The following is a 13,372-nucleotide window of genomic DNA, read 5'->3' on the forward strand; positions in this document are numbered from 1 at the left end:
TGTAGGAAATCCTCCCACTCATGGGCCTTTGAAATGGAATTTGAATTATCCTTAGTTTTTGCTGTGATGTGTGCGCGTGTACATGTGCACACACATGCATATGAACCTAGACATTTTAATTTGAAATGAGTTGGACTGTTATACTTGCATACATGTATGCCCTTAAAGAAATAAGAAAGGATGTTATATATAGATGTTCTCAAGTCAAATACTTCATCTAAAATGTCTCCTTTCAATGTTTTATCTCCATGATTTTAAGCTATCTTAATTCATTGTGTATATTCATATTTTGAAATCAAAATGAACAGGGAAAATTTTATTTAAAAATTTTAATGGCAGAAGGTGATTTGTTCTAAGTACACTGTATGAATATATGGAAAATTTACAGTGGAATCTCTTTATATTAAAACATGTTAATTCAAAAAAGTTTCTTTTTTGTCTGCCATGGGATTTGAACTCTGTGCTTAGGCGCTGTCCCTGAGCTTTTTCTTTCATGGCTAGTACTCTACCACTTTGAGCCACAGCACCACTTCCAGTTTTCTGGTGGTTAATTAGAGATAGTCTCATGGATTTTCCTACCTTGGCTGGCTTCAAACTGCAGTCTTCAGATCTCAGCTCCAGAGTAGCTAGGATTACAGGTGTGAGCCACCAGCGCCCAGCCTAAAAGTATTTTTGTTTTTTTTTGTGGGCTTTTTTTTTGGTGGCACTGTGGTTGTAACTTAGGACATTTACTTGACTGGAGCTCTGCCTCTTGAGCCAGACCATCATCAGTCTGGCATTTCGCTGGCTAGTTGGAAAGTAGGTCTTGTAGATTTTTCTGTGTGGGCTGGCTTAACAGCAGGCTCCTCTAGATCGAAGTCTCTGGAGTAGTAAGATTACAGAAGTGAGCCATTGGTACCCAGCATCAAAATAGCTTTTTGAAGAAAGCTCTATATTTCCCTATCATGTTCACTTCTAAAGTGATGCTTTCAATAAGTGATGCATTCAATAGCCTAAACACTCGGCACAAGCCTCTATCACTTATACTTTTTTTATTACTAAAATGATGTTCTTGGTTCAAAGCTAGCACTGGCAGAAAAGTCTATAGGACTCCAACTCCAATTAATCAACAAAATAGCCAGACTAGAATCATGACTTAAGTGATAGAGCACCAGCCATGAGCATAAAAGCTAAGCCAGAGCACAAGGCCATGAGTTCAAGCCCTGGTGCTGGCACAAAAAAGACACCTACACAAAATCATCATCATGTTTTGTTTTGTCTTCAGTAAAAGATATGCCATAGGTATTCTGACAAAAAGAAACTGAAAGACATGCATAGTGGCTCATTCTGTAGTACCAGGCAGGTCAATTCTTGAGGCAGGAGTTTGGAGCCAGCGTGGGTCACATAGCACGTGCTTGTCTTGGGAAGGTATGCAGTGTTTCCCAGTAGTTTGAAATTTTATTTAAAAGTTGCCTTTTGGAAGAGATTGAAGATTTCTCTTTATGTTTTTGCACAATTTCCAGGATGCCAATATTTTTTTCCTCACCTGCTCATCTCTTCTCAGTGATGGCTCTGTGGCACCTTGTATACAAGGGGGTGTGTGTGTGTGTCTGTGTGTTCTTCCTTGTTCAGGATTTTTTCCGGAATTTGCCCCGCTGGATTCAGCAGCATGCTGCCATGAACGATGCTGGCAACTTTCTGATCGAAACTTGCGACGAGTTGGTTTCTCGTGACCTGAAGCAGCAACTCCTCCTGCTCAACGGACGGTGGCGGGAGCTGTTCATGGAGGTCAACCAAGTACGGCTTCTTATCTGTGCTCATTCCAGATGTGTGTGTGTGTGTGTGTGTGTGTGTGTGTGTGTGTGTGTATCTGTGCATGTATGCGTGCATGCGTACGTGTGTTCACGTGTCTCTGTGTGTTTGCACATGTGTGTGTATGTGGTTATAGTTAGCTAGGAAGCAACATTAATTTAATGTTGCTTAATAAGCCCGGGCTGCTTTAGGCAGGATGGGAAACGTGTTGGAAAGTGCTGCTGTTTTGCACTTGCATATTCATTCTCTTCCATTTATGATGGAGAAACGTTCTGGAGAGGCAGTTTGATTCAAGATTATGTGGACATATGGAGCCTGCTAGGATGGCATGATGTGCCTTCCAAATCGCAGCTCTTGAATTGGATTCACTTCAGACTTCTATAAAATGGGAATGAGGAGTTAGAGTCGTGCTTGAGCACGCAGCAGATGCAGAGCACATGGGAATATGTGGGCAGGGCTGCGGGTTCTAGTCCACCGTGTGCGAGCTGCCCACATTGTCTCCTCTCTCACAGTATGCTCGGGCGGATGAGATGGACAGAATGAAGAAGGAATACACAGACTGTATCACTACCCTCTCTGCTTTTGCAACCGAAGCCCAAGGGAAAATTCATGGGTCCTTAGAAGTATCATTTATTAATGTCAAGTTATTAATTCAAGACTTGGAGGTGAGAAGGTCCTGGATTATACAATGAAAAGCAAAGCAAAGACAGAACAACCTGATGTTGGTGGCTCGTGCCTGTAATCTTAACTGTTCGGGAGGCTGAGATCTGAGGATCATGGTTCAAAATCAGCCAGGCAGAAAAGAAAAAAAAAGAAAGTCTGTCATGAAACTAATGACTGATGGTATTCCTTAGATCCTGGCAAATGTGTGTCTCTATATCCTGATGATAATTTTGACATAATGTTGGTTTGTGCCTTTCATTCAAAAAAGTAATTGAATTTTTAAAACATATGTTTTGATTTTACAAAATAACTTCCAAATAGTTTTTCAAGTTGTCATTTCTTTCCCGCAACTAAATTAGAAAACATTAAGAAGACCAAGAGATAGCTACAGGTAGTATCTCCACATAGCTGAATCCAACAGTAAAAAATAAATTTATTGAACTAATTGTGGTAGTTGCATATTTGAAGAGCCTGTAACTCTTGAAAATAAGATAGTAGAATATTTAATCCAACATAATTTTACAGTGTAATATTAAGCAGGAAAAGTAAACTCACTGATGCTCATCATTTATTTTTCGTTTTTTGTGTTTTTTTTCCTAAAAATGGAAAGATGTAAAAAACAAACCAATGGTAGTTTAATGAGACATTGGCTTCAGTTCTCACCATTAATAATTTAAAAATTTGCTACTCTATGTTTTAACTGTACTGATATTTGAACTCAGGACCTGTGCAGATGCTCTACCAGTGAACAACACCCCCAACCCCTTTTGGTTTAGTGTATTTTTTAAAAAATAAGGTCTCCTACTTTTTCTTCAGTACCAGCCTTGCACACTGTCTCTCCTTTCTTGCCTAGCTATAATGTCAGATACGTGCAGACACGTTCATCTTTGTTTTCATAGATAGAGTCTCACTAACTTGATTCCCTGATCTCAGTCTCCTGCACAGCTGGCATTACAGGCCTCTGCTACCTTACCAATCCCCCTAAAATTAGTCACTTATAAGTTTTCTACAATGACAGATGAATTATTTTTAAGAAAAGTTTTATTTTTAAAGTCAGAATTACCACACAGGTGGTTAGGATGCGTTGACATGATGCAGAATTTCTACACTATAGAAAACATTCTTCAGAAAGGTAAAGATTCCTTCAACTCATCTTTATGGTTAACGTAAGGTCACTTTGAAAGGGAAGGACTTTTTAATTTTATTTGTGTTAACATTGCTTTTATATTAGTAAAGAAGGAAAGCAATGACTTGCATCTGAAAACATTTATAACAACCATGGAATACTGTGCAGCACATATTGATTTTAGTTCTGCCTTCTGCAGAATCTTGAGATTGAAAGACAATGTCTCACACACTAATGGAGCTTTTTTTTTTCTCCTCCATGGTCCATGCAGGACATTGAGCAGAGGCTGCCCGTGATGGATGCTCAGTATAAAATTATGACAAAGACAGCGCATCTCATTGCCAAAGAAAGCCCCCAAGAGGAAGCCAATGAAATGCTTGCGACCATGACCAGACTCAAAGAGCAGCTGTCCAAGGTGTGAAGCGCTCAGTGCACATGGGCAGTGAGCCACCCGCACTCCTCCTGTGCCTCAGTGTTCCTCTGTCACCCACGGCAGATCCCTTCCTCGTGACAAATCATACTTTCATTTGTACCGGGATTCCTGGTTTAGCTATTCGGTCTTTTATACCATATACACAAATTTGCAAAGGAAAACGGATCAGCATCATGGGTGATAAAATAGCATAGTCTCTCCTCTGTTAATGTAGGAGTGCTAGAGCTACATTTTAATAGAAAGATGGTTTCCTCTCCCTCCAGAGGAGATGAATTAAATGTGATAAAATAGAGAAGAGAGTTTGGGACAGATGGAGAGTGGAGGAGGGGGAGAAGGAAGAGGACCATAGTTTTTGATGAATCTTTGTTGAGATTTGATATACCTCTGCTCTAAGTTTAGTTGTACTGTTTTATGCCAATGTGATGTTGAAATGGGGAATTCGTCCCTTCTCTTCTCTCCAAGTTCATTCTAGGTGTCTGATTTCCATTTGTGCTATTTTGTGTGCCTGGTTCTAGAAGGAGAGTAGAGAGAACCAGTTGTAAAGCCTTATGTTTAATTGAGAGATATTCTTCCTTAGGAGCTTTGGGGGTTCTAATGGAGATCTTTCATCTAAACTTGAATTCTGGAAAAATATTATTGCTTTTGAAGTCTACTTAGCTTGTATAATGGAAGAATGGATGAGCATTTAAGCAAATGACTAGACATATTTTTATAAAGAACAGTTGGAAAACAAAGTGAAGTGGAAGTATCTATCAAACAGAAGAGAAAGAGTAACTCCAGTGAAATCAATAACCTTAAGGAATTACTGATAAAAATGAATGTAGGAAGTGGTGCTGTAGCTCAAGTGGTAGAGCGCTCGCCTTGAGCTGAAGAGCTGAGGGACAGTGCCCAGGCCCAGAGTTCAAGCCCCACAACCGACAAAAAAAAAAAAAGAATGTAAAACAAAGAGAATAGAAGAAATTGAGGTCATGACAAAAGGGAAAACATTGTCAATTTGGCATGCATTAGAAGTTGACTTTCAGTTCATTTAACGGCAACATTCCAGTTGGAATCGCTTATGACTTAAAGGAAATGGACAGTAATGGCACTGTTGCTGCAGCAGAATTTGCTGAGGAGTAAGTCACTTCTCCAATGGCTTTATGGGGCCATTGGTAGGCTTGTACTTTGTGGCCTCAGCCAGTGTAGAGCTGTGGCAATGTTAACTGTGCCAAGTAGAAGAGGCCATCAATAGAGCTTTGTGTCCCAGATGAGAACATCCTGAATCCATGTCCAAATTCAAGCCATAAAGCTCATGAACATAAAAGCTGGGAGATAGCCAGACAGTGCATACCTGAACAGCACAATGAGGTCACTATGTTTTCTTTAATGCTGGCTGGGAAACAAGAATCTTGATAGATTTATCTGTTATACCCAGGAAGGATGAATGATGCACACTGATTTTACACATAGTAGTAGATTCTCTTGGTTTTGTTCAAGCTAATTTTAGCAGTCTGCTGCAATGGAAACCAACAGCCTTCATTTGAAGAGTTTATCAGTCAAGCTGTATATTCTAGACTATGGAAGTATTACTGCATACAGAATTCTGTAGCCTCTTAACACAACATTGTTATCCTGTAACACATCTTCTCCAATATTACTTGGGGAATGTGGCTGATGGCATTAGTATATTATTATCTTCATATTTTATAAAACAAACAAGCCATGGTCTACGAACCCTGATTATATGCTTTGGGAGCAACCTTAAGTAAATGAATAGGGAGAGAAGTTCTTGAAGGTTTCTGTGGTCATGGAATCCAACACAAAAGTAGCCAGGCAAAGTCTTTATGGGAGCTCTTAAACTCTGGACACACATGGATGTATCAAAAAGATAATGTTGATGTATAGACTGCTTACAGATCAGGGCTGGTTCTACTCAGGCCTGGAAGACATTTCCAATGAGAGAAACCTTCAGGAGTACACTGGTGTGGGGTGTGTGTGCTTAGAACAAGTCAAATGTTGATACACAGGAAGCTAGAAGTTGGTAAGAGGTAGCAACCCAGGGTATCAGGAAGAGAGAAATGAATGTCTTGGTGCACTGAACAAGAACCTCCATCTCAGGGCGCAGCTAGGAACGCACGTGAAAATCAGTCTGGAAGATGTCTAAAGAGTGTAATAACTGCTGACCATCTCAGGTCAGATGTCAAGGCCAGCGTGGGGGTGTTTTCTGAAGTGGAATCTGTGCCATCTGCCTTGCTTCAGGGATCCTTGTGACGCGAAAGAGCCAAGCAGATGGAGACTCAGATGCATTTTCAGGGGGAAACTCCATAGGCCTTTATTTGTCTCCGTGGGAAAATTGTTTCATGTTTTTGGGTTTCTTTGGAACACATTATAACCATCGAGAGGAAATAGCGTCAGAGAAAAGTGTTTAGAGATACATAAGCCCTGGGTGGCTTCGGGCTTTTTGTGGCCTTTCATGGGAGTTTTGTCTTGGTGTCTTTAAAGGTCAAAGAATATCACTCCCCCCTCCTCTATGAGGCCCGGCAGCTGTCCGTCCCATTGGAGGAGCTGGAAAAGCAGATCATGTGCTTCTATGAAACTCTCGGGAAAATCAACGACATTATCGCAGTCCTCGAGCGGGAGGCACAATCCAGTGCTCTTTTTAAACAGAAGCACCAAGTAAGAGAATTCCCTGCGTGAGTCCTCGCTACTTTAATGCATCCATCACAAGGCTGAAGTGTTGCTCACAGTTAATAGAAATTCCCTTGGTACCAAAAGATTTCCCCCCCTACCCGCCCCAAATAGTAGAGTACTAGTAATACAACGCCAGAGTGCAGGTTCTGTCCAAAGATGAACTCCACTCATGTCTGGAGAAGGTTGGTATTCTGAGCTGTCTTCCAAGGGCAAGTGAGCTAAAGACTTGGAGCAACCTGGGCCGGTGGAAGTGAGGCACTTGTTTCCCGAGTTGAGCAAAATTGGGAAGTCCAGTTTGTTTTGAGTAGCACAAGCTGACCATACTCAGCAAGCATTGGTGAACATCTGCTTTGTGTACACTGATGCTGAGCATTCTCAGCTACAAGTACAGAGGTTCACAATATCTCTAAACCACGGAATATGGTTTTTTGTTGTCGCTGTTGTTGTTAGTGTTTATTTGGCAATTGGTTGTTGTTTACTTGGGGTTTGAACTCATGGTTCCTCTGCTTGAGCCATGGCTCCAGGCCTTTTTGTTCTGGCTGTTTTTGAGATAACCAATAGTTACTCTTTGCTGGGCATGCTCATATTATAATCTTCCTATTGATACTTCCTAGCATCTTTGGGATGATAGGCATGGCTACCATGCCCAGATTCTTCTGGTTAGGACTGAGGTCCTCTCCAATCTCAGCTCCCACATAGTTAGTGTCACAAGTCCACAAGTCGATCTGTTTGAGAAGTGGTCTTATGCGTCTATCTCCACTTGCCTTGAACTTGGGTCCTTCAAATCTGAACCTTCCAAGTTGCTAGGATTACAGGCATAGGCCATTGACAACCCAGCTTTCTTCTGTTGAGATTAGGTCTTGCAATCCCTGCAACCATGATCCTCCCAATCCTTGCCTTTTCCATAGCTGGGGTGACATAATGTACCACTACACACAATTATTAATTGAGATGGGGTCTAATTGATTTTTTTTTGCCTACCTAGGCTTAAACGCCAGTCTTTCTAACCTCTGCCTTCCTAGTAGCTACAATTACAAATGTGAGCCACCAGGAACTGGCAGGAATATATTTTAGAAGCAGAGCCAAAACTCCAGCCCTGTCTTGAAATAGGAAGGCTGATGTCAATGGGTATGAGGTTATAGCCTTCTGTTATCAACTTATTTAATTTACTAACTAAAACAGAAAGTTTATCAGATTTCTACCAATAGATTTAGGCATTGTATTCCAGAAGTCCACAAAAAGTTTAGTGTCAAGAAAATCTCACTTGTACTTTTTAAAGAATAAGAATAGATATAACATATTGTATATAATATATAATATATAATAGATTATTATATAGAACTGTATAATGCTGTTATTATTTGTAAAGTTATCCCTCCCTTTTTCCCTCTCTTCTAACATTCTCCTCCTAATATTCTCCTCCCATTTCCATTTCCCTCCTCTCTCCCCTTTCCCTTTCTCCATACCTTACTTTTCCCTTTCCTTCCTCTTTCTCCTCCCTCCCTCTCTCCCTTCCTCCTTCCCTCCTTCCCTCCCTTCCTTCCTTCCTTCCTTCCTTCCTTCCTTCCTTCCTTCCTTCCTTCCTTCCTTCCTTTCTTCCTTCCTTCCTTCCTCCTTGCCTGCCCATTATTTTACTTTGTCAGGTAAACAATATTTATTTTTACTTTTCTCTCCCTGTAGGAACTGTTAGCTTGTCAAGAAAGCTGTAAGAAAACCTTGACACTCATTGAGAAAGGGGGTCAAAGTGTCCAGAAGTTCGTGAGCTTGAGCAACGTGTTGAAGCATTTTGATCAGACGAAGCTGCAGAGACAGCTTGCAGACGTCCACCTTGCCTTCCAGGTAATTTGCTTCCCTGCTTCAGTACCATGAGCCCAGGTCAGAACAGGGGTCAGGACGAATAAGCAGAACTGGCCCCAATCCCTCACTATCAGATACTTGGAAGGCAAGTATTTATTGCCTTTTATTCCCCTAATACTAAGATCGAAAAGAGTTAAGCATTTTCATCATAATGAAATGTCTTCCTTCCAAGTGTTGGTTAAAACAAAAAAGAATATGTATATAAAAAATTCACTATTGAGAAAGCAGCATCAAGCTGTGGTCACCTCCAGTTTATGCCCATGTGAGTTCTGCCAACTATGAGATGAACATATTGGGGGGAAAATGCATTTACACCGATCATGATCATGTGCGGTGTTTACTTTTCCTTGTCACTAGTTGCGGAACAACACAGCAGGTTTATGTTGTGGGAGGCATTGAAGTACTAGAGATGATGTACAGCACAGAGGGGGATGTGTGTGGGTTATGGGCAAACACAGCAGCATTTTCTATAAGGGACTTGAACATCTGTAGATTTGGGTCCTTTGGGGGTCCGGAAATCAACTCCCTGAGGACACCAAGGGATGACGGTGTTTGTTCCCACCAAGAACATGGTCAAGAAGACTGGAGATTGGAAGAAACACGTGGAAACCAACAGTCGCTTGATGAAGAAATTTGAGGAGTCCCGGGCAGAGCTGGAGAAGGTGCTGCGGGTGGCTCAGGAGGGCCTGGAGGAGAAGGGAGACCCAGAGGTGCTGCTGCGGACACACACCGTGAGTGACCTCTGCCCTTTGTGGCCCGGTGACCCCAGGGCCTGTGGAAGAGTGACCTTGGCTGAGAAACTGAAAAGACCATTTTACTGTACTGCGGAAGGTTTGGTCGGGTAGAGAGATAATAAGCCAAGAAGGCAGGAACTTTGTAGATAGATGAAAATAACCACTCCAGCAGCCGTTGATTTGCTGACTTATGAAAGACGATTCTTAAGCTTCTGGAATAGTAAACAGGGTCTCTAACTGACTCTCGTGATTTAGCTCAGAAATGCATATGTAAGTAAAGATTCTCTTTCTGTCTCACCTCTCTCTCTCTCTCTCTCTCTCTTGTGTTTTTGCCAGTTAGCTAGTTTATTAGTTTATTTCATGAGTACTGAGGTTTGAATGGGGGGTCATGCTTGCTTGGCTCACTCTATTAGCTGGCACTCTACCACTTGAGTCATACCTCTAGCCAAGCCTTTTCTGCTTATTTTGGAGACAGAGTTTTGGGGAATTTTCTGTCCTGGATTGGCCTCAAATACAGTCCTCAGTTAAGATTCCAGAGGGGCTAAGCCTCTACTGTTGAGTTTTGCTGGTTCTCTCCATGGTGGGGGTCTCACTTCCTGCCTGGCATGAGCTGGGGGTAATCCCCTTATGTTAGCCTTCTGGGTAGCCAGGGCATCTGGAAGGTTCTACTGTGTCCTGCTTGCATCCAGAGTATTTTTTTTTAAGAATGGATCTTTTTTTTTTTTTAACCAGTCCTTGAACTCAGGGCCTGGGCACTGTCCCTGAGCTTCTTTTGGTCAAGGCTAGCACTCTACCACTTGAGCCCCAGTGCCACTTCTGGCTTTTTCTGTGTATCTGGTACTGAGGAATGGAACCCAAGGCTTCATGCCTGCTAGGCAAGCACTCTACCACTCAGCCACATTCCCAGCCCCAAGCAAGGGTCTTGAGGACATATTTTGCTGCCTAGTTTTCCTTCAAACCATGATGCCTACAATCTCAGCTTCTCCTTAAAAATTCAACAGAGAGCTTGAGGTGATTGCCCACGTGTTTTTCACTCTGGTCATCATAGACCTGCTCTGCTATACTTGGTCATTTGGAGTCCAGCAGCTGATGCCCAGCTCATCCTCATACTTAGAGCCCATCCTCATAATTATCCTACTTATGTAAATTAGACCAGCTGTGAGACTACTAATGCATGAAGTGCCATGTGGGGCTGCACTGTGCAGTAGTTGTCCCAATAGTTCAAGACATTTTTGTGGACCAGGCCCTCAGAGGGTGATGTCAGCAATAGGATTGGAGCTCTCTAGACTTAGGGTTGGTTTCTGTGGCCCTGGAGCATGAAGCATGTCATGCTGTTTATAACACAACTGTCTCTGCATTCTCTGCTTTGGATCACTGTGGTTTCAAAACATCTCTGCATGGATGCACACAAGGCTGGAGAAGACATCCATTCATATCTACATGTGAATTGCCTCTGGTATCCAAGGTGCTATAACAAAATACCATAGACAGTGCCTTCAGCAATAGAAGTGTATTTTATTACAGATCTAGAGGCTAAACATTTGAGACCATGGATCTAAAATTGGTAGGGTATTGATGAAGTTCCTCTTTTTGGCCATCTTTTCCATGTCCTTGTATGTCAGCAAGATCACAAGCTTTCTGGGCTCTCTTCCCATAAAGTCTTAATTCCTGTCATGGAAGTTCTATTCTTTTGATGTCACCTAAATGAATTCCTCCCTCCCCCGCTCCACAAGTCCCATCACCCAATTCCATCAACTCTGGGGTTTAGAGCATCAACAAACAACTGTATAGGAAGGGCAAGGTTCCACCCAGAGTTGCAGTGTGCAGATGAGGACACGTGGTAATGGGGCATAGGAACTGTCATGTCTGAAACACATTGCTATTAAAAAATGAGGGCTTCTGATTTAGTCTTGGCTTCTGCCCTGTGCTTCTGACCATACCAGAGTTCAGTCGTAATAGAATCAAGGTCCTGAGGCCTACCACTTGCCTTCCAGAATAGTCTACTGGAAGTTGAAAAGCAAAAAGATCTTTTTTATTCCCCCACTAAAATGTAAAAAGTACTAGTTGAAGGACAGAGGTGATGAGTTGTGAATCCTAACTCTAGAGAATTACAGCCTATTATTGACAACAAACAGTGGTTGCACGGCGCCCGGGAGAGGCCTGCAGCTGACCACGAGGCTTGTCAGAGGCGTGAGCATGCCCCACGGGGCCCTGATTTCTGCCCAGCGTCATGACTGCTCTTCCCTCTGCCAGGAGTTCTTCAGCCAGCTGGACCAGAGGGTGCTCAACGCCTTCCTGAAAGCGTGTGATGAGCTCACGGACATTCTCCCTGAGCAGGAGCAGCAGGGGCTGCAGGAAGCGGTCAGGAAGCTGCATAAGCAGTGGAAGGTGGGTCAGGATTCAGAGTTGAGAACCCAGAGTGGAGCACACCAGGCCAGGCGTGATGGCAGGGTGCATGGGAAGCGCAGGTCCACGTGTAAGGGAAATGCAGACACTCGTGAAAGTCATGGAATTTAGCTTTCCCATGAAAAATAACTGGATTTAGCCAGGCACTGGTGGATCACCCCTGTCATCCTCGCTACTCAGGAGGCTGAGCTCTGAGAGTTACAGTTTGAAGGCAGCCCGAGCAGGAAGGTCTCATCTGCAGCTCACCACCACAAAGCCTGAAGTAGAGCTGTGGCTCAATTGGTAAAGCACTAGCCTTGAGGAAAAAAAAAATCTCAGGGGCAATGCTCAGGCCCTGAGTTCCAGCACTGGTCCTGGCACAAAAACAACAACAACAACAAAAGAGAAACATACCAAAGCTAAAACAAAGTTGACTTGAATAGGCATGATATAAGAGGGCATACTTTTGTGATTCCATGCATATGGTTTTATTAAACTACTTGAGCCCTCTATCTCCCGGTTTGAGGGAAACAGGTATGGCAGGGACATTTAACTTGTTCAACCACACCTAATAAAGGTGAATTAATCATCTTAGTCATATAATTTAAATTACAAATATATATGTATGTATGTGGGTATATAGATATATATGTATGTATACATACATACACACATATGTTTGCTGTCTTCAATGATTTTACCATCTGGCTTACAAAGTTTTGATCTAAAAATATGAATAAAAGCATTTATTCGGTAAGGATTCAAAGATAAAAAAAAGCATAATCCTTTCCTCTAGGATTCAATTAGGGAGATAATGAGTTGCAAAGAATAAAACTAGAATACATTTTTCAATGCACAAATGAATAAGATGTTCTATTTATGAAAGGTTTGAAAGACCGGGAGTCACCAGGGGATGGAGAAGAGTGTGAGATGGTGCCTTAAAGAAAGAAGCAGAAACCTGGGGAGGAGAGAAAGCCAGAGGGCATGTGTGGGAGGGGGGACACAGGGGAACACAGTGTGGCCTGGGTGGAGCACTGTGGGAAGCAATACCAAGCCCAGCACCTGCAGTCTGCCTGCCCTGCCGTCAGCTCTGGAGGCCACGGCCGTGTCACTGTGCATCCTGGGGCCCCCAGGGGGAAGGTTCCTGGCTGCAGGGGACAAAGCTATCAGAAGAGGCTGGTTTTTTTGTTTTTGTTTTTTGCTGGTCCTGGAGCTTGAACTCGGGGCCTGCACACTGTCCCTGAGCCTCTCTGTGCTCAAGGCTAACACTCTACCACTTGAGCCACAGTACCACTTTTGGCTTTTTCTGTTTATGTGGAACTGAGGAATCGAACCCAGGGCTTCATGCATGTTAGGCAAGCACTCTACCACCAAGCCACATTCCCAGCCCAAGATGGCTGTTTTCTGTACATTATGTTAGGGAGTCTTGGGGCTTAGAAGGCTGGCAGCTAAAACTCAAAGTATGGGCTAGTACTGTGAGAATCTCAGCAACATGGGCTAAAACATCATCCTTGTGTGTAGAAGCAAAGCAAAGGAAGTACAGTCTGCGCTTGCTCGATCTGAAATTTTTAGTGTCAGTAAAAATAAGAAGATTCTTAAAAGAGATTAAGCTTTCTAACAGGCATTTGAAACAGCCTATTGTAACGCTTAGAATAGAGACGACAATGAAAGGTTGTGTTTTCCTTACACACACACATTTTACTCTACCAAAGC

The 13,372-nt window shown here is 42.6% G+C and overlaps 1 protein-coding gene across 15 annotated transcripts in view; it reads left to right on the forward strand.

The window, feature by feature from the left end:
• Positions 1 to 13,372, forward strand: part of Syne1 (spectrin repeat containing nuclear envelope protein 1) — a 406,378-nt gene that overhangs the window by 122,005 nt on the left and 271,001 nt on the right. For all 15 annotated transcript variants that reach the window (XM_070010443.1, XM_070010444.1, XM_070010431.1 and 12 more), the window contains 7 exons: positions 1,612 to 1,776; positions 2,304 to 2,456; positions 3,852 to 3,995; positions 6,495 to 6,668; positions 8,364 to 8,522; positions 9,107 to 9,271; positions 11,528 to 11,662. In XM_070010443.1, coding sequence (XP_069866544.1) covers positions 1,612 to 1,776; positions 2,304 to 2,456; positions 3,852 to 3,995; positions 6,495 to 6,668; positions 8,364 to 8,522; positions 9,107 to 9,271; positions 11,528 to 11,662 — 1,095 coding nt within the window. The remainder of the gene's footprint in view (positions 1 to 1,611; positions 1,777 to 2,303; positions 2,457 to 3,851; positions 3,996 to 6,494; positions 6,669 to 8,363; positions 8,523 to 9,106; positions 9,272 to 11,527; positions 11,663 to 13,372) is intronic.

Source organism: Dipodomys merriami, unplaced genomic scaffold (assembly GCF_024711535.1).
Source record: "Dipodomys merriami isolate MVZ:Mamm:240054 unplaced genomic scaffold, mDipMer1.0.p SCAF_8, whole genome shotgun sequence".
Classification (NCBI taxonomy): Eukaryota; Metazoa; Chordata; class Mammalia; order Rodentia; family Heteromyidae; genus Dipodomys; species Dipodomys merriami.